This window comes from Hippichthys cyanospilos, chromosome 7 (genome assembly GCF_059441005.1).
Source record: "Hippichthys cyanospilos isolate Australia breed blue-spotted pipefish chromosome 7, RoL_Hcya_1.0, whole genome shotgun sequence".
Classification (NCBI taxonomy): domain Eukaryota; kingdom Metazoa; phylum Chordata; class Actinopteri; order Syngnathiformes; family Syngnathidae; genus Hippichthys; species Hippichthys cyanospilos.
In genome coordinates this window covers 16,152,042-16,176,268 of record NC_142375.1, presented here as the reverse complement: position 1 = coordinate 16,176,268, position 24,227 = coordinate 16,152,042, and the positions used below count along the sequence as shown (strand labels likewise).

Genomic DNA, 24,227 nt, shown 5'->3' with positions numbered 1-24,227 from the left:
GTTTCTCGTTGAATCACATGATAAGTCACTTAGGTATGTTAGAAATGGTGGACTAGGAAATTGACATTTACATTGCAAGTCTGGCTCTGTGCCTTAGCGTACAAAACATTTAGCATTTTATTTTGTTTGAATGAACAAACCTTTTGAGTCAACACAGTGAATTAAATCACTTCATGAGTTGATTTGTCCTCATGTCTGAAGAGCTAATCCATGCTCATTTATGAGAGCATGTTTGAGAAACTCCTCCGCAAACTGCAACATGCTGTCGCAACAGTGGTGTAGGAGCTACCGCCATAATGGTGTGCTTCACATGTCTTTCTGTCCAGCCGTTGCAATAGTTTCCCCCAGCATATTATAAACTGTTTTTTTTTTTTTTTTTTGTATGAAAAGTACAGTTCCAAGTCATAACAAAACTACCACCATAACCACCATTAAGTGCAAGAACTCATCTCACTCAATATTTAATATTGAGTATTTATTTTTAATATCGAGTCCTAGTTATCCTGCATGTTGTTCCATACCCCCCCCCCCAAAAAAAAAAAAAGCCCTAGTAATGCCATAGAAAAGACCTGATGTAAGCAAAACTAAGCTATGCCTGCCATCTACTGATGTGATATTACAACTTAAAACTGCACTGAATGCAAACTAGCATTTCATTTTCACTCTCCCGAATATTTTTTAAACTTCTATTGAATGGGAATTGGCGATTCTTGACTTTTTTGTGTTTATTTAAAAAAAAAAAATGTTAATCCTGAAAGGGAAAAAAACCCAAAACAATTTGGGTGTACTAATTTTTATAAGGACTCTATGATGTACCTTACCACTCTTTTTTTCAAACTACTTGTCTATTGGAGTAATTATTAGTGTGTAGTGTGGACATAGACATGGACTACAATATGTTGAATAAATCAGGTGTTCTACCTGAACATGTTGAATTTTTTTTAACTGCAAGATTTATGCAGGTATAGATTTTTCATTTTTCACGATAACTCAAGATAACTATAAAGTCCTCTCTTGTTGTATTCCAGATCTTGGATCACTGTCTTGGGATGACTTAGAAAATGACCTCCCAGATGAGTTGATTCCCAATGGTGGGGATCTGACCCTAATGGGTGGGATGCCTACAAATGGAGGAACAGCACCTGGGCCTGGTGGTACCGCTGTGGTCCCAGATGCCGCTGCAAAACACAAGCAGCTCTCCGAGCTTCTACGAGCTGGTAGCACTGCCACGATTGCAGGTGTAGGTTTAAGCTCCGGAAGCTCTCAACCTGGAAGTATGGGGCCTCAGCTTGGCACACCTTTGGGCAAGAGCCCCCTAGGCCAAGGCTCCCCCAACAACCATCCATCTCCTCAAGCCCAAAAAGGAGGAACACCAACTGGAGTTGCAGGCCCAAATAACAACAATGCTTCATCAATGAATCTCAACAACCCTGGCTTCAATCAGGCCTTGATGAATAATAGCCAGGGTCATTCTGGGCTGTTGACACAGAGTGGGCAGCCCCAACCTGGGCAGGTTATGAATGGGGGACTTGGTCCTGGTGTTGGAAGAGGGCGAGGAGCAGGAGTAGTTGGCATGCAGTACCAGGGACAATCGATGCAAGGAGCTGCATCAGGAGCAAGCAGTGCTTTGGCAGACACTCTCACCCAAGGAGGGCAGCAGATGAGTTCACATGCTACGCTCAGTGCAGCACAGCAAGCGAGCAACATTAACAAGGTAAGGTTTTACCTCTATCTACCTCAAAATCCAGTGTATATATTGTCTTTATTTTTTATTTTTGGTGTATAATACGGTTCCCTTGATTTGCTTGCAATCTTCAGCGCTGCTAATTGGTAACACTGTAGCTGCTAATGCTGGAGTGGCCACTAAATGCTTGCAACACGTATCATAATTATACATATTTTTTTGCGTCCTTATTTAGGGATTGAACTTGATTTCAGGACGATGATTTATGTGTGGGTGCGGTGGCAACGGTTGGTGACGTGATGCAACTACAGTATAGCGACTTGAAAAACGAGTCAAGTCCAACGTTACACTCCGACATCCTTCCAGGATAACCTTAAAAACAAGCGTACCAAGGCACTAATGTCATTATATTGCTATAGGAATTTATTTTGATACTGGCGTCACCACTTTGACTGCTTCAATAGCTATCATGGGTAGCATGAAAAATGCTCGTGCTGCTCCAAGCTTTACTCGTTTCCGCCACGTTGGGCAAGCAATTTAGATTTTTTCATTTTTAAAATGAGATAGTTTACATAAATCTCAGAATTTACTAACACCTTTTGACTGGTCATCTCTAAAGTGTTATTGTTTTCAAACTTATTGAATCTGTGTATAGTATTGTGGACTGATTTAGGGTCGTTTTCTATGGGCATTTTTTTTTTCCCCCATAAGATTTTACTGTACTTCCCAAGCATTTGAAGTGCTTTTACTACATTTACTCATTTATGGACATTGACCTAACATTTATTTCACACAGAAAAAGTTTTAGCGCCCGCATGTTTTGTAAGGTTCAAAATGTTTATTTTTTCCTTTTGAGGAGAGAGTTTTTGCGAATCAGTAATTTCACTCACTGTGCCATAGTCTAGTTTTTAATAGCCTTTTTTACAGCAGCATGAACATATAATTGGGGAGTTAATTGTAGCGCTACAGTTAGTGTTGCCCCAAGTACTGGTACAATTACAAAATCATGGATTGTTAGGATGCAAAATGTGATTCCAAAAATTTTGAAATACCCCTTTTTAGGCAGGGCTGCACAATTATTAGAATTTTAATCGCGATCACAATATTGGCTGCCACGATTAATTAAGTTGATCCTCGGCGAGAGGTGAGGCGCAAAGTAGCGAGGGATCGCTGTATTCCAATCATTCACACATGTTTAAGCTGTTTCATTTTTCATGCCTTTTCAGATGGGCCTGGGTAGCAATGGGGGTCCCTTTGTGACTCAGTCCTATGGCCAGGGTACTGCAGGCCCTGGCCAGCAGCTCAACCCTCAGCAGCAGCTCCAGAGCAAGTCAACCCTCGCCAACAGTCTACCACCTTTCCCAAATGAACTCAAGGGGGCAGCGGTCAACAGTGTGCCAAACATGGTTTGTACCTGTCAGATAGTCTGCCATTTTCCTATGCAGAAAGGTTGGGTGAAATTATTGATTGTTAGATGCAGTAAATAGGTGGGAGAGGGATTTTCTCATTTCTTTATTTACAGTTCTCTGTGTCTTTGAACTGCTCTCCCGTTTGTATGTTAGCGCTTCCCTCCAGTCACAAATGCTTTTGTTTTTTGAATGTGGGATTCATTTGTAGTCAAATGATCAATTCTGTTACTCTTCACGACTTTGATTGTGTGTGGTCTCACACAATCTGCACAATAGCCGCAGGCCTGGCACCTCTCACTCATAGTGCATTTTTGCAGTGACTTGTAAATATGTTAACAGTGATGATATGTATTACATGAAATGCAAATATTCACACCTTGGTGTGTTGATGCTGCAGACTTTAACGAGTTAATTAGTCTTAAACTTTATACTAAGCCAAAAGTTAAGCAACACCAACTTGTTATATACAATATAACTATTTGGTTACATTTATAAACAAAGCACAGTATGCACGTTTGGTGTTGGCATCAGTAGTTTTGTCATACAGTAATGTCATATCAAAAAAGAAAGTTTTTGTTCAATCCCTGTATAATTCTTAAAACCATTATAAAATATTGGCAAAAGCATTTATCATTGGATAGATATTGTTGTTGGTAGTCATTACTTTTAATCAAACTTAGTTACTGATACAATCAATTAATTAAATATAAATACGTCTAAGATCAACTAGTAAGTAACATTTATTTACCTTTTCCAAGAAGTGGCAACACTGAACCCAAAGCAACCAGACTGTAAAATATAACTGCTTTAATCTAAAATTTGGGATGTGTTCCTGCATAGTTATATCCACTTCACATTAAGATACTAAAGAGTTCATTTGAATCATTCACAGCATTGATAATGTCTATCTTGTCATTTTTTTCCACCCTTGCAGCAGCCGCAGCAACAGGCAGCCATGTTGCCACTGGCCAGCAGTGGAGGTGTGGCAGTGCCCTCAGCAGGCCCGACAGCCGACCCGGAGAAGCGCAAGCTGATCCAGCAGCAGCTGGTCCTGCTGCTGCATGCACATAAGTGCCAGCGAAGGGAACAGGCCAATGGAGAAGTGCGGGCCTGTGCCCTACCTCACTGTCGCACCATGAAGAACGTCCTCAACCACATGACCCACTGCCAAGCGGGGAAAACATGCCAAGGTACGTTTGAGATATTGAGGACTGGCAATATATTGTAAGATGTCTTTGTTAGTTTACCAGCACTAATAATAATAATAATTTTTATTTGCGCAAATGAAAATGTGTGTACGGTGTTTCTACTTAATTATTGCAATAAGTGCAAATAATTCCTGTGAATAATTTTGCCTGTAAGGGATGAAATTACAATATGTGAAAGATATATTGTGTAATTAAAAACCATTTAAAAACTTGAGTGCTGCTCTATATATAGTACAAACATTACAATATGTGCATTTTTTGTTAATGAAGCATGTTTATTTTGTGTCGTCAGTTTTCTCAATGCCTTTTTAAAAATAGTGAATGCTAATATCCTATTCAAATTGGATTAATGACTCAAGTGCTAAATTGTGTTATCTGTTGTAAAAAAAAAAAATTCAACTGTTTTTATTTTCAGTGTTAGCCAAAAACTGTCCTTTACGAAAAATAGCTTTTCTCTCGCCACCCCTTTTTTTTCTCAAGCAAGATAATTTTTAAACACCCATTAACATTATTTTAAATTTTTATTGGGTGCTTTTTTAAGAGCTGTTTTTAGTTTCTGTCGCATCGCTTACATTTAATGCTCTTGTGTGCAATCATTTCTGAACAAGAAAAACAGATTTTGCAACACAGTTTAAATGTATTCCTTGATTTCATCATAATTTGAGTTTGAACCCTCTTGCTTGTATTGTTTTTTTTTTTAGTGGCTCACTGTGCATCATCCAGACAGATAATCTCTCACTGGAAAAATTGCACACGGCATGACTGTCCTGTCTGCCTGCCGCTGAAGAATGCTAGCGACAAGCGCACACAGCAGCGTAAGTGCAAGCACTAGTTTTCTCACATATGAATAATTTTCAGATTGTTAAACTATATTTGTTAGACAATTTTTATGATAATTCTCAATCTAGTACTGAAGCAAAACAAAAAGGAAAACAATCTCCATAGCAAAACCTTTTTCACTTATCAGCATTTTGTGTTTCATGCACTGTCGTTTTTGTTGTTGATGTATTATGTAGTAGATATGCCTGTTAACGACAATTCAAATGCCAGTTTTTTTTTTAACTAAGAATTAGGATCAGTAAAACTTCGTCACAAATAATCTGACCTCTAACCTGTGCAACTCAATTGAAGAAGTCATTTTTTGAGAAATGAATTGTGAATAAATATATCATGTGGTTGCCAAACTATGCACACCCTTTTTTGTCTAGAGCTGTACCTATTTTCAGAGGTCATCACATTAAAATGCATGTTAAGCGAGTTAGCTTACACTTGCCATCAATTTTGAGATGATGTTAGTTGAAATTGATTTGTTGAAATCCCCATACCTACAGTTTAGCACAGTCTTGGTAGCGTCTTGCTTTTTAACTGTATTTCCGCTGCTGTTTTCAAAAGCGCCGAGCGAGCATGAGCAAGAGAAAAGAAACAGACAAAATATACCTCACTCTCCTTTTGTTGATGTCTTAGCCTCATCTGCTATTGTTGTTTTGATTCTTCCTACCTGTGTGCAACTTTTCGAGCCCAGAATTATGACTGAGGTCAGACTGAAGTCATATGTCATAAAATCAAATATGTATCCCATTTAGTACCAGATAACTGGGTTGCATTTGAAAAAAAATGATCTTTGTTGTTCAAACTACCATTAAAAGATCAGGGTCAGACAGGCAAAAAAATCGGAATTGGCTCACTTGTGTACACACACATACACACACACCCATATACATATACATTTTAATGTACATGTGGACTTTTTTATTAATTCACTGTCTTTCGAAATAGCCATCATTCAAACTGCTCAACACATGTTGTATTCTTCACTGAATGCTGCTTTGACCCTTCTCCCTAGCCATGCTGAGTTCCCCCAATACCAGTCTCCAGAATCCCATGTCTACAGGTGGTGTAGGCCAGGCTAGTGCACCTACCATCAATACCTCAACCTCCATAGACCCTAGCTCCATGCAGAGAGCATACGCAGCACTTGGGCTACCTTATGGTAGCCAAGCCACTGGGCAGGCCCAGTCCCAGCAGGCCTCAGGTCCTGGGCAGCCGACAAGTGCACAGAATGTTCAGGCCCAGCAACAGCTTCCCCAACAGATGAGATCCATCAATGCACTTGGTAAAGTCAGACAGTGTTGTTTTGTCATGATTTGCTGCTGGCAAGCTTTGCAAGTGTTGTAGACTTGTTTAAGCACTAAAATTTGTACATAGCAAGTCATGTTCAACTTGGACTATGAAATCAAGGCTCACAGCAATGTGTTGTTACAGGTAACCAGATGCCCCTTACAGGTGCTGCAATGGGTGTGACCACTTCAGAACAGACCAGCCTGCATACCGACTCTCTTCCCAACACACTCAACACTAACAAGTCAGTTGATTTGCCAGTTCTCCGTAGCTAATTGACATTTTCATTATTTTGATTACTTGTTGGGGGGGAAAAAAGTCTTCCAATATTTCTGTGATTTCTCATTGGGTTTCTTCCACCTTTAGTCAGCTGTTGTCAGATGGCTCAGCTGTAGGCTCATTGGGCAACTTACCCACAGCAGCACCAATCTCCGCCACAGGCACCAGGAAAGCCTGGCATGAACATGTTACACAAGACTTGCGCAATCACCTTGTACACAAACTGTAAGTGTAAAGCCTCATTGGAAGACATTCTCTGTTATGCTATTGTAAGTCACTGGGATACATTACAAATGTTTTTGTTGTTGGCTGACTTATATGTTAAATTCTTCAATTCCAGTGACAACAGGATTTTGTGATAAATGGAAATAACAGAATACTATGATTTGCATTTCATTTTGATCATGTATCGATTTGATTAGATTACATTACATCACAAAAGACTGTGAAAGTTGAGGAATGCTGACAAAACACTGGTTTAACATTTCACATGTGAAAGGACACCGATTGTTGAAGCTTTGTAGGCTTGTGCTAGCGTGATGTAATATTTTAGTTGCTCATCAGCCCAAGGTCACATTTGGGATATTTTGTGCTTCATCACAAGCCACACATTTTGTCTTTAGTTGACCCTGTCCCAGCTTTATAAAGCAATGCACAAAGTATACATACATCACATCCAAGAGTGGATATTTGCAAAAAAAAAAACACACAGAAGAAAAACTTTTTTAGATTTAAAAAATATCTTCTCCTTCAAATGTATTCTCTGTATTCACTGTTATTACATGTTGAATAGTATTTGAAAATCATTGTATTCTGTTTTCATTTACATTTGACTTTTTTATTACTGTAATTCCTCAAATATAAGCTGCATCTTGTGTATGAGATGCACCCTTAAATTTGGGGTCATATTCTGCTATTTTCTATGTTACCGTTTATAAGACGCACCAACACTTTGGCAACAATGCAAAAAACAGAATAAATGTCATACGGCCGATATAAGAATGCACATATGTGCTTCAAAAACTGCTTATGTGGCTGACAGATCAATCTTCCTCAAATGGTATTGAATTAAAAAAAAAAAAAAATTGAAGTTTCTGTTTACTTTTATTGTTTACCCATACCCATTTTTCTGTATTCCTGCATTTCTTGACTTGCATGGGTACATTTTAGATGCGTTGCTTTCAATTATGATGTTCTGCCGCAGGGTGCAAGCCATATTTCCTACCCCAGACCCGGCAGCATTGAAGGACAGACGGATGGAGAATCTGGTTGCTTATGCCCGAAAGGTGGAGGGGGACATGTATGAGTCAGCAAATAGTCGGGTAGGTACCTATATTAACCCGCCCATAACTACATATTATTGATGTATGAAAAAAAAAAGCCCTGGGTCACAATCATCAAAGTTAATCTTATATAACTTTAATTTAAAACCTTCTGCATAGGATGAATACTATCACTTCCTTGCGGAAAAAATCTATAAGATCCAAAAGGAACTGGAAGAAAAGAGGCGCTCACGGCTCCAGAAACAGAACATCAATCAGGCGCCGATAGCTGCCCAGGGCGCTCAGCAACCTGGTCTCCCACAGCCCAACCCCTTGGGCCCCAGGCCACAAAGTGAGTATGAGATTTTAAAGGATTAATGCAGAGATTTCAATTGTTCGGATTTGTCCGTATTATGTTATGGGAAGTTCCCTTGGGTTTGTTCCGCTGTTCCAAGGAGGCTCAAAATGTCCCTGTAATGAAGAGCAGACATACTCTGTAGATAAGGACTTTACAAGGGAACATCTAAGTACCATGTCCCATGCTTGTGTTCGACTGACATAGGATTTGACCACTACCAACCGATATGATCACGTTGCTGATGTCATTGTTTCTTCCAGTGTACAAAATTAGCTTCACAATACCTTGAGTCCATGGCTTTAGCTGGCTGGCTAGTGCGGTGTCAGTTGCTCCTATAAAAAACTAATAATTGGCGAAAATGTAACACTTCTGACATGGGTTGTTAACACAAAAGGAAGGAGTAAGACTAAGCCATGCTCAACCTGCAGTCATAAAACACTGGAATATAAATAATGTTACTGTATAATTTTCACTCGTCTCGCTGGAACCGTGACAGCGTAACCCTCTATGAACAGCAAATTAACAAGTGTCTCGATTTTAGACACTTTGTTAGACAAAAGGAGGGGCCTCAAAAATGAAAAGTATATTCATAACTAGTGGATAAATATTAACATCAGCGATGACATTTGTTAGTTTGCGCTTCAGTGAAACATTTGGCAGCATTTTAATACTGACTGCACAATACATCTTCTCAAAGTTGCTGCATACTTTAAAAAAATAGATATCTTAATTTATGGAAAATTATTCTTAATAAACTTTCCCACATGCTAAAATGAAAGTACATTTCCGGGTTTTAAACGACCAAGAAAAATCGGACTGCTGCCAGATGCAGTGCATTAAAATATAATTATTGTTTTACTGCATTCATAATTTTAGATGTACCTGTGTATGAAATGGAGAAACTTGTGGTTTTACGATACATGAGCGCTACCTTACGTGTCATTCAAGTGAATGAGAGCAAGCCTTTTAATATATTCCCATATTTCACTCTCACCCACATCCTCTGCCTTTAGCAACATACTATGCATATTCCCTGGCTGAAGCTCTTCTCTTTTAGAAGCAATATGAGGTTCTGTATGTGGAACCCCAAAACCTAATGTAGGCTTCATAAGTTCATGTTGTGGGGCATCCATAGATTGCACCATGCGTCAGCCTCCAATTTTTTTCTTGGTTCAGTCCAATTCTGGTTCAGATGAAATGTGTGATATGAAGTGAATCTTACAGTGATTGGAATTATTAGTCTCAAGGTTGTGTTTTGGTGGTCCTTAGACGTTGTTTGTGACAAACATGGTTTTCCAGAATTCTATGTATGCAGTATTATGTACATATACTGCATGTTACATATATGCTTGTATTGTTAATTCAGTCATTTAAAAGTGATTTATTTTTCTTTCTGTGTTTAGATGGACCTAATCCTCTGCCCAACATGCCAAATCAAATCATGAACCGCATGCAGGTTTCACAGGGTAAGCCTTGGATTTTGGACATGTACCTGATTCTATAATTAGATTAATTTAAAAAGTCAATTTAACCATTGCCATTCATTAGAGAGCTGTTTGTTTAACTGCTTCAGGGTGTCAATTGCTGACAATGATCTTTTCCATATCTTATAGGAATCAACCAATTTAATCACATGGCTCTGCCCAATGCTCAGATGTCTCAGACAGCGATAGGAGCTCGAGCTGCCTCTCCAATGAACCACCCGCAACAAATGAACATGAGCTCTGTTCCAGCGGTGAGTAGGGCTTGGGAACCCAAGACACGTTTCCATTTGAATACACATCAACAGTAGTGATTTTTAGCTATTCATGGGGATTTTATATATCTTATTTTTTAAATATTATTTTTTTGACCACGTGTACTTGATGATCAGTTAGACTATTGAAGCCTCAAAGCAACTTTCATTTTTGTACTGTCAATATGCTCCTCCCATCCCAACTCACCCCACCCCAACATCGCCACTTGCAATTTCAGTGGATCCTGCAATGCAAAAATCCCAACTTCAATGAAACACTTGTATCATTGTTGTATTCTTGCAAATAACTTCCTATTTTTTTTAATCGAGAAGACTACAGCACAGACATACAACTATCTCATGAACCTCTGAGAAAACACTATCAAGATACAGTATATCCAAAAGTGTGTTTAAACTTTAATATAAATTTGCAATTTTATGGTTGAATCTAAAAGGCAGTTAGTTATCAGTGCTCTTGCCACTGCATAAACTGTCATTTTGTTGAATTCATGTCATTTGCAAGCACCAAAAGGAACAGAGTATGGCTTTTTGACTTTTAAATCATACTTAATAATTAAATCTTATAAAGTAAAGAAATGGAATATATGCACGGTAATTCTCTGAAAAAAGAAAAACAATCTAAACTTAAAAATATCAATTGTGTATCTTCTAAATTTGTGTTTTAGTGAAATTATGTAGACCAGTATTTGTTCTCATGTTCTCAAAAATCTGTAAAATCAGACCAATGATTTTGTTGAATTCTTGAAGCCAAAATGGGAAATGCTATTATGTACACAATCCATGCATTGGGTTTTGCATTCCACCATTATCGCTGTTTATTGTTATACTTTTTATTGTTATGCTAGTAGATTTGTAATGCAGATAATCTTTACCCTAAAAATGTCATAATAGTGTCTTATTTGTATTGTCTGCTTTTGCTGTCCAGGTGGGAATGTCACCCTCCCGGATGCCTCAAGCCCAGGGTATGATAGCCACTCACAACAGTGGCAACATGGTGGGCCAGACAGCCAGCCAGGGACAGTTTATGGCTCAATCTCAGTTCCCTCCGGGATCTACTGCTGTCCCTGCAACGGGGGCAATGAATGTCACATTGGCAGCTGGGATGGGTCAGCCACCAGCACAGGCTGCTGTTACTCAGGTGAGGCCCCCATGAAAGTAGTGGCCAAGCAGACCAAATTACAGTTCAAATTGCAATAAAGTCTTTGTTAACATTGTGTTGGAATAGAATCTCGTTTCCAAATCTCAAGGCCTGCAATATTTATTTCTTTGTGTTGGGAGACTTCTTGAAATAAACCTCCGGTGAACCAGTCCTACATTTTTGTTCTTTTGGAGGTTAAATTTAAAGTTGGTTTTCAAATCACTGCATCTATTTTGTAGTTGGGCATGAAGATTTATTTGCTTGGGTTTTAATAATTCATACTACTCTCTAATTCATTAATTAGATTTGATTGTTCCCATTTCAAGGTCTTCTCTAAGCCAAAAGCTGGTGCTGGTGTGTGGTGTGGCAATTGTCTGTCTGATCTGCTAACTTTGTATGTCTGCTTATCGTGTGTGCTTGTTCGGCTTCCTTTGTGTGTATGTCTTCTCCAACAGCCGCAGCAGCAGAGCGCTAACCTTCCCATGAATGCACTTGGTCCCTCGCTGGGCTCTCAGCTAGCCTCTTCCCAAACTCCCTTGCACTCAACTCCTCCGCCTGCTGCTTCCTCCGCATCCACGGCTGGGGCCGGCACTAACCTGCCCCTCACCCAGTCCTCCAGCCGTAGTGCCACTCCCACCCTGTCTGGCCTTGCGTCTGCCCAAGGTGCCACCCCACCATGCCCAACTCAGCCCCAAACACAAGTGGAGATTCCCTCATCTGCACAGACGCAATCCTTGCCTCAGCCCCCCACCACACCGGTGAGCCTGAGCTCTGACGCATGCCCGCCACTCTGACCCCTGCAAATTCACTGCCATGTGCCAACCCATCCCATCATCTTCACCTTGTTGCCCGATAATTTCATCTCACCAGTCTCAATAGCAACCATGACACCAGAATTGTTGCATTTATAGGTGAACCGTGAAAGTCATATGGGAGGCGTTTGTCTGTGCTGTATACCGCACGCATGCAACTACTCAGTTGATCGACAGTATGTGCATCACAGATTTTTTTTTTTTCTTTGCCCTACAGCTGTCTCAACCAGGGCCTAGTCTGGATAACCGGGTGCCCACTCCAGCTTCTGCTGCTAGCGCTGACCTGCATTCACAGCATGTCGCAGCTGACCTCCCTGTCAAGGAAGTCAAAACAGAGTCACACCATGACAAACTTGAGTTTGAGGCCGCTGGCGGCAAAACTGAACCCAAAATGGATGTAAGTTTAAGTGTATCAGGCTTCTTTTACCTTTTGAATATTTTACATTAAGTATCATAATATTTTACTTGGCTTTCTGACTTTGTTGTTCTTCCATGCAGACTGATGAAGACTCAAGTGCTTCATTGGTGAAGAAGGAAGAGCCAGAGGAAAAGCAAGAACCAATGGAGGTGGAAGAGAAAAAGATAGAATTAAAGACAGAGCCCAAAGAAGAGGAAGGGGAAGGACCCAACAGAGCAACCTCCTCTTCGCCCTCTCGGAAGAAAGGTCAGTCGGTCATGCCAAGCCATGACAATGACAAGGATAGTGTCACTGCAACTTCAACACGACATTGAACCATTTTGTGTAAATCCAATGCTTGTAAAGAGACCAGACACCTTTTCTTCACTATATTCCTTCACCGCATTTGTTTTTATGTACCACAGAATTTTCCTGTTGTTGCATATAACTGCAATGAGTTTTCTTTTAAATATATCTTCCTTCAGTCTTCAAGCCTGAGGAGTTACGCCAGGCTCTGATGCCAACTTTGGAATCCCTGTACAGACAGGATTCCGAATCTTTGCCCTTCAGGCAGCCAGTAGACCCTATGCTGCTTTGTATTCCAGTAAGTAGAATGGTAACCATATTTCATAAAACAAAAACCTTTACAGTGTACTTTCCCTTTTTCTCTAGACTTAATTAAATTACTTTTCGTGTCAGAAATAATGAATGGCTTTAAAAGGACACATTTGGCTACTTGCCGTCTTAATATGACATCAGATACTCGGGCCTCATAACTATCACAGCTCAGCTGTTTTCTGGGTTGGGTCATGTGATCACAAACCGAGCCCTAATTGGTTGCATGCGATTTTTCGTCGACAGCTGGTCGAAAAATGTCTTTTAAATGTATTGTACATGAAAAATCATTTAGGGTTAAATAGATTTGGAATTTGACTTTTTATTCCTAAAAATAGCTAAATAGGTAAAATATCCCTTCAAGAATTGCAGCCTACATTTACATATAATGTTTTCTGAAATGTTGGATATGTTGACATAGTAAAGGCAGATAGATTTCCATTATTGGTGTAGGATGTACTTTAGTTTTGGTAATTTCTAATTCATTTACAAAATAGTATATAATTATGATAGCGATATTTGTGTGGCAGAATTTTGATGTCGTAGTGCCCGTTTACACAACTACCTGTCATAGTCATTAGTAGGTTTACGCCTGTAGTTATAGTAGATAAACACTTTCATATTCGTCTTTAAGATACCTTTATCTTAGTATCCTATATGGGATAATAGATCAGATATTGTTTGTTGTAATAAAATTAATAAATGGCTTGCTTGTTGAAATACATTAGTTAAAAGGACATTGAAAAAAAAAAAGTATCTTAAATTGCAATTTTGAAGAATAGAAACTGCACTTTGAATTAAAAAAAAAAAAAAGTTAATCCATATCCTGAACACAAACTGTGCTGTGAACGCCTATGTAACCAAGGCTTTTCATTTTTTCCCCGTAGGACTACTTTGACATAGTTAAAAACCCAATTGATCTGTCCACAATAAAACGCAAACTGGATACAGGCCAGTACCAGGATCCATGGCAATACGTTGATGATGTCTGGCTGATGTTCAACAATGCATGGCTGTACAACCGCAAGACATCACGTGTGTACAAGTGTTGCTCCAAGCTGGCTGAGGTTTTTGAAGCCGAGATTGACCCCGTCATGCAAAGCCTGGGCTACTGCTGCGGAAGGAAGGTATGGGGCAGAAAGAAAAATTACTGTAACGCCTATCGTACTTTGAATATGAGACACAGTTACATGTCGATGATAACATCTTTTTTTCTATTTTGTTTTTTTTCGTTTGAAATGATTTGACCTTCCTTTTTGTCATGTTTTTGTGCAGTTTGAGTTTTCCCCCCAAACCCTCTGTTGCTATGGTAAACAGCTTTGCACCATCCCAACTGGAGGCACATACTACAGTTACCAAAACAGGTACTCATTTGAGCTTTTCTGTGTTATGATGTTAACAACACAACCATTTGAATCACACCCTAAGATCTGTGACCCAGTCCATGGTTCAAGCAAGACAATCACAAGGATGGGAGCATTCCCGAACGTTCTCAACACATTTGTAAATGGTCCACATTGCACAACCAGGAAAAACACACAGGGTTCTGCAATTTCCGTGGCAAACAATAGCAAAAAACATAGCCCGAAAATATAACCTAAATTTCTTTTCTTCTCTACCTCATCCACTCTGTTTTTTTTGTAACATGCTTCACTGCACCCCCTGCAGTATGAACTCCGTAACGACCATCATTTGCTCCTGCATATGGGGAGCTGCAGGAATAATGCTGCAGTCTGGAGACCTTTTCTAATATTATACCTTATACAAGTTTGTATGTTAACAATTGTGGACATAAATTACCTTATTGTGGCGTTTGCATTTAAATTATACTCAAAACAACTAGACTTTAAACAGTGCTCAATGCAAAATTTTCATCTCTCCAGGTACCATTTTTGTGAGAAGTGCTTCAATGAGATTCAAGGAGAAAGTGTGACATTAGGAGATGATCCTGCACAGCCACAGACGTAAGTAAAAGTTTTATAACGAACATGCAAGTTATTGCTCAGTTATGTACATTGTTAAAAGTATTTGTAGCTCCCAAAATGATGTATTACTAGTTATGTTGGAATTGTTGCGTTTTTAAAGTTGAATCTTGTGTTGGCCATAAAATTGAACTCTTCTTGGGCATTATTGCCTTTAATTCAAGTACTAACTTGTACTTTTGTCATATGCGGACAAAGTTTTCAAGCAGCGTGCAATTACCTCTTACAGACAAGCATGGTGCAAAAGACCATATCTTCCCTAGTCAGTGCTCACTTTACCTCTGAAAACTGTTGGGTCCCCAGGACTCACAATAATAAAAAACTATGGGTCCCGACAGAAATGTTTGTGGAGTCCCAGAAATTGCGCTGTAAAAAAGACAAAGTCAGCGCAAGGTTGTTTTTCCCATGAGATTAAAGCAAACATGGCGAACAAAGTTGTCAAAAATGTTTCTAAGTTGTCAAGTTTTGTTGAATAAAAGAGTAATTGGACAATGAGTTATATTTCAATGTCAAAAAAATAATGCATCCAAGGGACGCACTTTGATTTGAAAGTATGTGTCTCCCATCAAAAATGATACTTCGGGAATGTAGGGACCCAGGCAAACGAGAGCACTCACTATTACCAAGAAAAAGTCTATTCCCTTAGTATGATTAGTTTCTCATTTCTTTTCTCCAATTTTCCTGTTAATTCACCATCAGGATGATATCAAAAGACCAGTTTGAAAAAAAGAAGAACGATGTACTGGAACCTGAGCCGTAAGTAGACACAAATCTAGACACCCTATTGAGGTAACCTCTTTGTAATTTTTTTTTTAAATGTTACCTTTAGTTTGCTGAACAGTTGTCTCAACTCTAACAAAACCTCATCCTGGAACTTTCAAAACCTGTCTGCTGGTTTTAAAATACAAATAAATAAATACATGGAGAACATTCTCCTGCACATTGAATAACAAGGTTTTGAGACCTTCCAAATCTGCATATTTATTGCCAATATGTATTGAGTGGTTGTTACCATCGGTAGTTACCATAGCCTTAACCTTGCTGTCCTGATATTGATTTTGTCATTGAAAGTCTTTCACATATTTTTCTTAGGTTTGTCGAATGTAAAGATTGTGGACGGAAGATGCACCAGATATGTGTCTTGCACTATGAGGTTATTTGGCCATCAGGGTAAGAAGTCAAACTTGTCCAAAATGGACATAATTGTAAATGTCTTTTTTTTCCACAATGATTGAGTATTGTATCTACCTACTTCATGATCAACAGATTCATCTGTGACAACTGCTTGAAGAAGGGTGGAAAAACACGGAAGGACAATAAGTTCTCAGCAAAACGTTAGTACCGTTTCCTCATTACCAGCCATCTTGATGAATTGTGAATTTTATCAAGACATTGGAACCACTTTCATATGTGTCTTGTGTGAATAAGGTTTTTCAAAACCACTTGTGTGTTTTTTTTTACTGTAGGGCTACAGTCAACACGACTGGGAATGTATATAGAGGATCGTGTGAATAAATTCTTGAAGAGACAGAACCACCCTGAAGCCGGAGAGGTGTTTGTGCGGGTGGTTGCAAGCTCTGACAAAACCGTGGAGGTTAAACAAGGCATGAAAGCAAGGTAAGTGCATTACTAAACCAGGTACAAATAAGCAGTCTGTAGTGACACTTTTTTCCTTCAACAACCTGTGGAAAAAAAAAGCGCAATTGCCACTTCTGGAGGAGGTTCATCATTTAAATAATTAATTATGGGGGGGAATCACATACCTTCCACCCTACTGTCTTAAAGACACTTTAAATAAAGATACAAAATTGTAGTCAGAGTTTAAAAACATTCCAATTGCAAATGCAATTTCACACAATTGAGTAAATTAACTTTCCGTTTATATGTATTATTAAAAATACAGTAATCCCCTAATTTTTTACTGTGTGTAGGGAACGGAACCCCCCACGATAAGTGTAAAACCGCCAAGTAGCATCACCCCACAATGGAATTTTTATGTATGTGTTATTTGGGTACAAATATTACTGCAGTACATATATTTACTTAAATATTAAATGATTAAACCTGATACTATAACTGTACTGTTATCTCTTCCCATCCATTTGGCTGTACTCTCGTGGAGTGTTGCGGTTGCGCCAGGAGCCAATCACGTGTCTTGTAGGACACTCATACACCCTTTCAGGAGGGAGATGGACATTCCTACAAGACACGTGATTCGCTCCCGGCGTGAGCATCGACCAATCAGGGTAGGAGTTATAATCTACTACTACTGCCCAACTCCTGCTTGTTAGGTAGACCACAAGAGGAGTGCCGGTCTCAATCATAAAACACACATGATGTGAGACACAAGGAAGAGGAAAGAGGCTTAATCGGAGTGTTGTAAAGTCTCCCTCATAGATTTCTTTTGTAATAAATTGGAATTTCAAGTGTATACTGTGTGTATTATCATGTTTGGTCAGCTACAGGCTTCACTCTAATTAGACTTTCGGGCGCCGGTAATATGACCGCGGATCCCCGTGAGACTACAGCCATGTAAGCTTGAGTTCGCCGGATGGGAAGGTAAAAGTGTACAATTACTGTATAAGGAATAATAACTTAAGATTCAAGTAAATATGTGTACTGCAGTAGTTTGACGTTCGATGAGTGTCCGTGGCAAGTGCATTTATAGTTACTTCGTCTGTTTGGCATGCAGGAAACCTTCACAGCACGTCTCTGCAAAATAGCTTTTTAAATTAATTTATTTATTTATTCATTTTTTTAATAATTAGAAAAAAAATCCGTGATGCAGTGAGGGTGAGATAGGGGAGGTGCGAAGTAGCGAGGGATCACTAATACTTGCAAATATGCATTTATTGGTAAATGTCCTTAAATTTAAGCCATCTTTATGTCATCAGAATTTTAATAATCAAAATTCAAAACTTATTTCTGCTTTATGAAGGTATGGTGGATGGTTTTAGCCAATATTTCACACAAAAGATATTTGAAAGTAAGATATACGTATAAAACCCATTTCCCACTTTTACTTTCATTTCACTTTTTCAAATGAATATTTTCCATGATTAATTTCAGGTTTGTAGATACAGGGGAGATGCCAGAGACCTTTCCCTACAGAACCAAAGCACTTTTCGCCTTTGAAGAGATTGATGGTGTTGATGTGTGCTTCTTTGGCATGCATGTTCAGGAGTATGGCTCTGAATGCCCATTCCCCAATACTAGGTCTGTACATTCATTTAGTATATAAATGATGTCTGCAGTAGCGGGGGGATTTATTTGTGTTTATTAAATGAGTTAAATCTCCAATTCTCTTATCTTCACAGACGAGTCTACATATCATACCTTGACAGTATTCACTTCTTCAAACCGCGAGTTTTAAGAACAGCCGTATACCATGAGATCCTTATCGGCTATCTAGAATATGCCAAGAAACTTGGGTAATGTTCACACTATATGTAGCATGTATATTGTGTTTGCATCACAAGTTGTGCTCACGTCTAATTGTTTTGTTGTACTTGTGGAAAGCTATGCTCAAGGCCACATTTGGGCATGTCCACCAAGCGAGGGAGATGACTACATCTTCCACTGTCATCCTCCTGAGCAGAAGATCCCCAAACCTAAGAGGCTTCAGGACTGGTATCGAAAGATGCTAGACAAGGCTTTCGGGGAAAGGATCTTACACGACTACAAGGTGATCATATTTTTTATTTCATCTACTATATATACCAAAAAGGAAGTATGCAGGTTAGAGTAGAGCCAGGTAGAGATCTCGGTGGAAACTGTGATCTTGACGAGTGGAGTAGGGTAAATATTGCCGATGGAGTCGGGGGGCTTTTGTAATTCCAAGTTTCGCACTGCTTCAACATTTTTTTGTCTATGTACGTACATCTTAACACAACATTGTGTTCTGCACAGGATATTTTCAAACAGGCTACTGAGGACCGCTTAACCAGCGCCAATGAGCTACCTTACTTTGAAGGAGACTTCTGGCCCAATGTTTTGGAAGAAAGCATTAAGGAATTGGAGCAGGAGGAGGAGGAAAGAAAGAAAGAGGAGAACACAGCTGCTTCTGAAACTCCAGAGGTGTGTCACCAGTCTTAAACCAGACTTTTTTTTTTTTTTTAAATAGTTGATGTTATTGTTACTCGATTACATCTGTGATATTTTTCTCTCAGTGTCAAAAGGTTTTACAGCTTTTTAAATAAGGATGCATCAAAACTTTAGACAGCAAAGAATTCAGGGACAGTTTGAAATAATAGCAGCCGAATTAATACAAATCGCAGAAACAAGTGCTTGTTCATGCATAAATATCAAGTTCAATACAAATATGATGAAAAATGTGTACTGTATACTCAAACAAAAATAACAAAGAAATGGCGCTCAAACTAAAATAACAAAGAAATGGCATTAACTGTTTGATTTGGAATTTTGTTTATGATCCATTTGGTACACATCCGTTTTAATACATCACTATCAAGGAGTTATATAAGACCTTGATTTAAAGTGGTCCATGGAACCTTCTCCGCACTGACCCTCAATGTGTGTTTTCATGCAACGGAGACAATATTTGTAGCGGTAAATAGTCAAAAACCTTTATTGCAATATGTTATGTGTCCTTTGGATAGTCTTAACATAGTATTCTGAATAATACTGCATTTGTGGAATCAGAACATTTAATCCACCTTTATTCAGCCATCCAGGGTGGCATGCATTTCATGCACCACTGCCACCTTCTGTCAACTGACATTTACATTTAAAGGTGGCCATATTTTGCCTTGCCTAAGTCTAGGCACACCTGATTTCTGTTTTTGGTTATGTGACGTGGGTAGTTGACGTCATTTTCACTCATGAATTGTCAGTCTCCTCTGATACCTTAAAAACAGGAGGATTAGCCTTCGGATTTCTTATTTTACAAATGCAGTATTACATAATCAGAATATATTGTAAACCTTTTTTTAAATGATTTCTAAGGTGAAATTCAGTTTATATAGATTTTTCAGTTTTCAGCATTGTTTTCAATTTTGACGAGGATTTTGTTTAACTGCGTCCTGATTTAGAAATATCATTTGTTCTTTATTGTTGTCTAATATCGTAACAATTTCTAGAAATGAATCTGCTCATGATTTGCTCTCTGGACATAAACGATACCCATACTGTAACTGTATATGCCTTTCAGGGTACCCCAAGTGATAGCAAAAACGCAAAGAAGAAAAACAACAAAAAAACAAATAAAAACAAAAGCAGCGTGAGTCGAGCTAACAAGAAGAAGCCTGGAATGCCGAATGTAGCAAACGATTTGTCCCAGAAGCTTTATGCCACCATGGAGAAGCACAAAGAGGTAAGACTCATTAACAGTTAACCTACAGAACTGATTTTGACCATGACCAACCCAGTCATTATGGACCTTGGGTATCTGGGTATATGCCTTTTTCAACGTGAAAGTTGTTTTTTTTTTCTTTTTGACAGTTTTTTGTTTTGTTTTGTTTTTGTCTGCTCTAGGTGTTCTTTGTAATCCACCTCCACTCTGGCCCCATGGTCAACACTTTGCCCCCTATTATCGACCCTGACCCTTTGCTGTCCTGTGACCTGATGGATGGTCGCGATGCTTTCTTGACCTTGGCCAGGGACAAGCATTGGGAGTTCAGTTCACTCAGGCGGTGCAAGTGGAGCACGATGTGTATGCTCGTCGAGCTGCACAACCAGGGGCAGGATCGCTTTGTGTACACGTGCAATGAGTGCAAGCATCATGTTGAGACAAGGTGGCACTGTACAGTGTGTGAGGTGCGGTACCCTTGTAACATGAGCATGTTTTGCATTCTGATCCATGTTTTTCCTTTATTTTTTGCACTCATTAATTATGAAATGTGCTAGATGAACATGAACATACTTCCTTCTGTCTATAGTTTAGAATCAACTGTTGTTTTTCTTTTTATCAGACAGAAACTTAAACATCTTAACATTAAAAAAAAAACAAACTTAAAGAGGTTTTACCTGACATGTTTTGGTGGTATATTCCTCTTAGAAATTTTTACTTTTTAAATTTGAAAATAAGTCTCTCACTGTCTGATGGAAAGGAAAACAACAGTTGTGCTAGGTGTATTATGCATGTGGTGGGCTCATGTGATTTACCTTATCCCTGTCTTCCATTTCACAGGACTTTGACCTTTGTATTAATTGTTACAATGCAAAGGGGCATGAGCACCAGATGGTGAAATGGGGTCTCGGTCTGGATGATGACAACAACAGCCAGAGTGGCGAGGCTTCAAAGAGCCCACAAGAAAGCCGGCGTTTGAGCATCCAGCGCTGCATTCAGTCTCTTGTCCATGCCTGTCAGTGCCGCAATGCCAACTGCTCTCTGCCGTCCTGCCAGAAGATGAAGAGAGTGGTACAGCACACCAAGTGTTGCAAGCGAAAAACAAATGGTGGCTGTCCTGTGTGCAAGCAGCTTATTGCTTTATGCTGTTACCATGCAAAGAACTGTCAGGAGAATAAGTGCCCGGTGCCCTTCTGCCTGAATATCAAGCACAAGCTTCGCCAGCAGCAGCTGCAGCACAGGCTCCAGCAGGCTCACTTGATGAGAAGAAGAATGGCCACCATGCAAGGCAGAAGCATGCCGCTACCATCTCCGCCAGCGTCAGCTGCTCCAACAACTCCCACTTCCCATACCCAGCCCAATACACCCCAGACGCCACAGCAGCCGCTGGCCAGTCAGCCTCAGACCCCCAACCCCGCAGGTGTCATGTCCCCCTCGTTCCCCGCTGCACCACGCAATGGACAGCCTCAAGCAGCTGTACCCCAAGGGAAGCCAGGACCCCAAGTATCGCCGCTGCATCAGCAACCGTCCCCTGTTCCACAGCCACCTCAGCCACAACAAATGCAGCAGCAGCCTCCACTCGCTGCTGTCAAGATGGCACGCCACATTGAGTTGATGGCGCAGGCCCAACAGAACCAGCAGAACTATCTGGTCAACATGAACGGCTTGCCCATGAACCCTCAGCAGCCGCAGCAGCGTATGCAGGGACCAATGCAACCACCCATGCAGATGCTACCAGGGCCCCGGGGTCCACAGGTCATGCAGCCAAACATGGCCCCGGGTCAATGGCCTGGACCTGCAGGACCTATGCAGGCTGCACAAACTCAACAACAGGGCCTTGTCCCAGGCCAGAACCCCCCACAGGCCATGACCATGCAGCGACCCATGATGCCCCCAGGACAGCAACCACCAGGCCAAAGGATGCTCATTCCTCAGCAGCCTGGTGCAAGGCAGCAGGCACCACAGAGGCCTGGGGCCATAGCTCCCAATGCTCTTCAAGATCTTCTACGTACTCTCAAATCTCCCAGCTCACCCCAGCAGCAACAGCAAGTCCTCAACATCCTCAAATCCAACCCCCAGCTAATGGCGGCTTTCATCAAACAACGAACAGCAAAGTACCACGCCAGCCAACCGCAGCAGCAGGCGGGTCAGCAGCCTGGTTTGCCCACAATGCAGACCTTGGCCATGCCAGGTGCTGCTGTGCAGAGGCCAGGGATGCCATCTCAGCAGCCTCCTGCTCAGGGTATGGCGGCGATGGGGGCCCAAGGTCAGCTGATGAATGCAGCACACAACACCAATCCGCAAATTCAAGAGCACTATCGTCGGCAACTCTTATTACAACAACAACAACAACAGCAGCAGCAACAACAGCAACAGCAACAACAACAACAGGGAGTGATGCCTCAGGGACACCCTGGCCAGTTCCCTGCCCAGGCCCAGGGCACAGCCGCTACGTACTCCCAGCTCCGCATGCAACAACAACAGATGCAAGCCATGCAAGCAGGAGCATCTGGGGGCCCAATGGGCCAACTACCACCCATGGCTCAGATGACTCAGCCAGGCATGGGAATGGACCCCGCCCAGAAAATGTTGCATCAACGAATGCTTCAGCAGCAACAGCAGCAACAACAACAACAACAGCAGCAGCAGCAGCAACAACAGCAACATCTTCCTCAGCAGCAGGCTGTGCTCAAGCAGCAGATGGCTTCTCCTGCCCAGCCCAGCCCCATGAGCCCCCAGACCCACCTGCTTGCCGGCCAGCCCACACTAGCCAATAGTCTCAGCAACCAAGTCCGCTCCCCTGCGCCCGTTCAGTCTCCGTGTCCACCCTCACAGCCGCCACCACATTCCAGTCCCTCGCCGCAGATCCAGAACCAGCCCCAGCCCTCACCACAGCATCCGCCTCCTCCCCACTCCAGTTCCCCCCACCATGGACTTGGGGGCCCACTGTCAGGGTCCATGGAACAGGGACACCTGGGGACACCAGAACAAAGCGCAATGCTACCCCAGCTTAATCCTCCTAACAGAGGGGTACTAAATAGTGACTTGAGCATGGTGGGAGATGCTACAGGAGACACTCTAGAGAAGTTTGTGGAGGGATTGTAGCATTTCTGCTGGGAAATGAAGAACCACCACGTCTCAGTACCTGGGACCCCTCCTAAATTCTTCCTAACTTCCCTCAGACTCTTTATCCAAGAGGGCTTTGTTTGTTTGTTCTTTCTACTATTGAGATCTTTTTGTACCTGTATAAAAAAAAACTGTTGTAAAAACAAAAAAGAGAATTTGGTAGAGCAAAAAAAAAAAAAAAAAAAAGTCCAGAACCCCGTGGGGATGAAATATTCCTTAGTTAAGGTTTTCTTTTTCTTCCTGACAATGTAACGGGGTTTGCAATTCGCTTCTTAAAATGCAATTTAAGTCGCAAAGAATATATTTTTTGGTTGAGACCAAATGTGTTCAATAACTCAATTTATTTTTGGTTGGTTCTTGGTGTGATTTCATACCATCCTCATTTTTTTTAAGAAAATGTACAATTGCATTATATTATTCATATCTTTTTGTACCATTAGAAAAACAAACTTTTGTGTTGAAGTTTGGGAGTTCGGCCAGGTTTTTGTTCTGTTCTCAAGCTGTTGTAGCTGGCATTATGGTCATGCGTCATGCCATTGCTCCAAGATAATTTGCTGCGGGACTGAGACCTATCTCTTCTCTGTGTGTATGAAGAGCACTCAGTTGTATTAAAATAGGAAATGGACTGTGGAAGATTGTTTACACAGACATTAATACAGGTGCACATGAAGACACCGATGCAAACCTCACACTCACTAAAAGAATCACACATCCTCGTGGTGTCAAACATCCCCTAAATTTACAGCCTCCATCTCAGATTCCTGAAGTTGGAAAC

The 24,227-nt window shown here is 40.6% G+C and overlaps 1 protein-coding gene across 2 annotated transcripts in view; it reads left to right on the top strand.

Moving 5' to 3' along the window:
- The window catches only part of crebbpa (CREB binding lysine acetyltransferase a), a 31,932-nt gene extending 7,847 nt beyond the window's left edge, over positions 1–24,085 (top strand). Inside the window, exons 2-31 of one of the 2 annotated variants that reach the window (XM_088419468.1) lie at positions 1,029–1,714; positions 2,911–3,090; positions 4,028–4,283; positions 5,003–5,116; positions 6,145–6,414; positions 6,564–6,663; positions 6,786–6,923; positions 7,903–8,020; positions 8,141–8,312; positions 9,722–9,784; positions 9,932–10,053; positions 11,000–11,212; positions 11,668–11,970; positions 12,242–12,421; positions 12,523–12,688; positions 12,907–13,025; positions 13,924–14,163; positions 14,312–14,400; positions 14,920–15,000; positions 15,718–15,774; positions 16,111–16,188; positions 16,285–16,352; positions 16,485–16,635; positions 18,088–18,234; positions 18,336–18,449; positions 18,538–18,703; positions 18,928–19,095; positions 20,189–20,350; positions 20,512–20,793; positions 21,167–24,085. In XM_088419468.1, the coding sequence (XP_088275594.1) occupies positions 1,029–1,714; positions 2,911–3,090; positions 4,028–4,283; positions 5,003–5,116; positions 6,145–6,414; positions 6,564–6,663; positions 6,786–6,923; positions 7,903–8,020; positions 8,141–8,312; positions 9,722–9,784; positions 9,932–10,053; positions 11,000–11,212; positions 11,668–11,970; positions 12,242–12,421; positions 12,523–12,688; positions 12,907–13,025; positions 13,924–14,163; positions 14,312–14,400; positions 14,920–15,000; positions 15,718–15,774; positions 16,111–16,188; positions 16,285–16,352; positions 16,485–16,635; positions 18,088–18,234; positions 18,336–18,449; positions 18,538–18,703; positions 18,928–19,095; positions 20,189–20,350; positions 20,512–20,793; positions 21,167–23,431 (7,268 nt within the window). In that variant the 3' untranslated portion in view covers positions 23,432–24,085. The remainder of the gene's footprint in view (positions 1–1,028; positions 1,715–2,910; positions 3,091–4,027; positions 4,284–5,002; positions 5,117–6,144; positions 6,415–6,563; positions 6,664–6,785; positions 6,924–7,902; positions 8,021–8,140; positions 8,313–9,721; positions 9,785–9,931; positions 10,054–10,999; positions 11,213–11,667; positions 11,971–12,241; positions 12,422–12,522; positions 12,689–12,906; positions 13,026–13,923; positions 14,164–14,311; positions 14,401–14,919; positions 15,001–15,717; positions 15,775–16,110; positions 16,189–16,284; positions 16,353–16,484; positions 16,636–18,087; positions 18,235–18,335; positions 18,450–18,537; positions 18,704–18,927; positions 19,096–20,188; positions 20,351–20,511; positions 20,794–21,166) is intronic. The other variant, XM_088419469.1, reaches the window with a different exon arrangement.
- Positions 24,086–24,227: the final 142 nt, after the last annotated feature.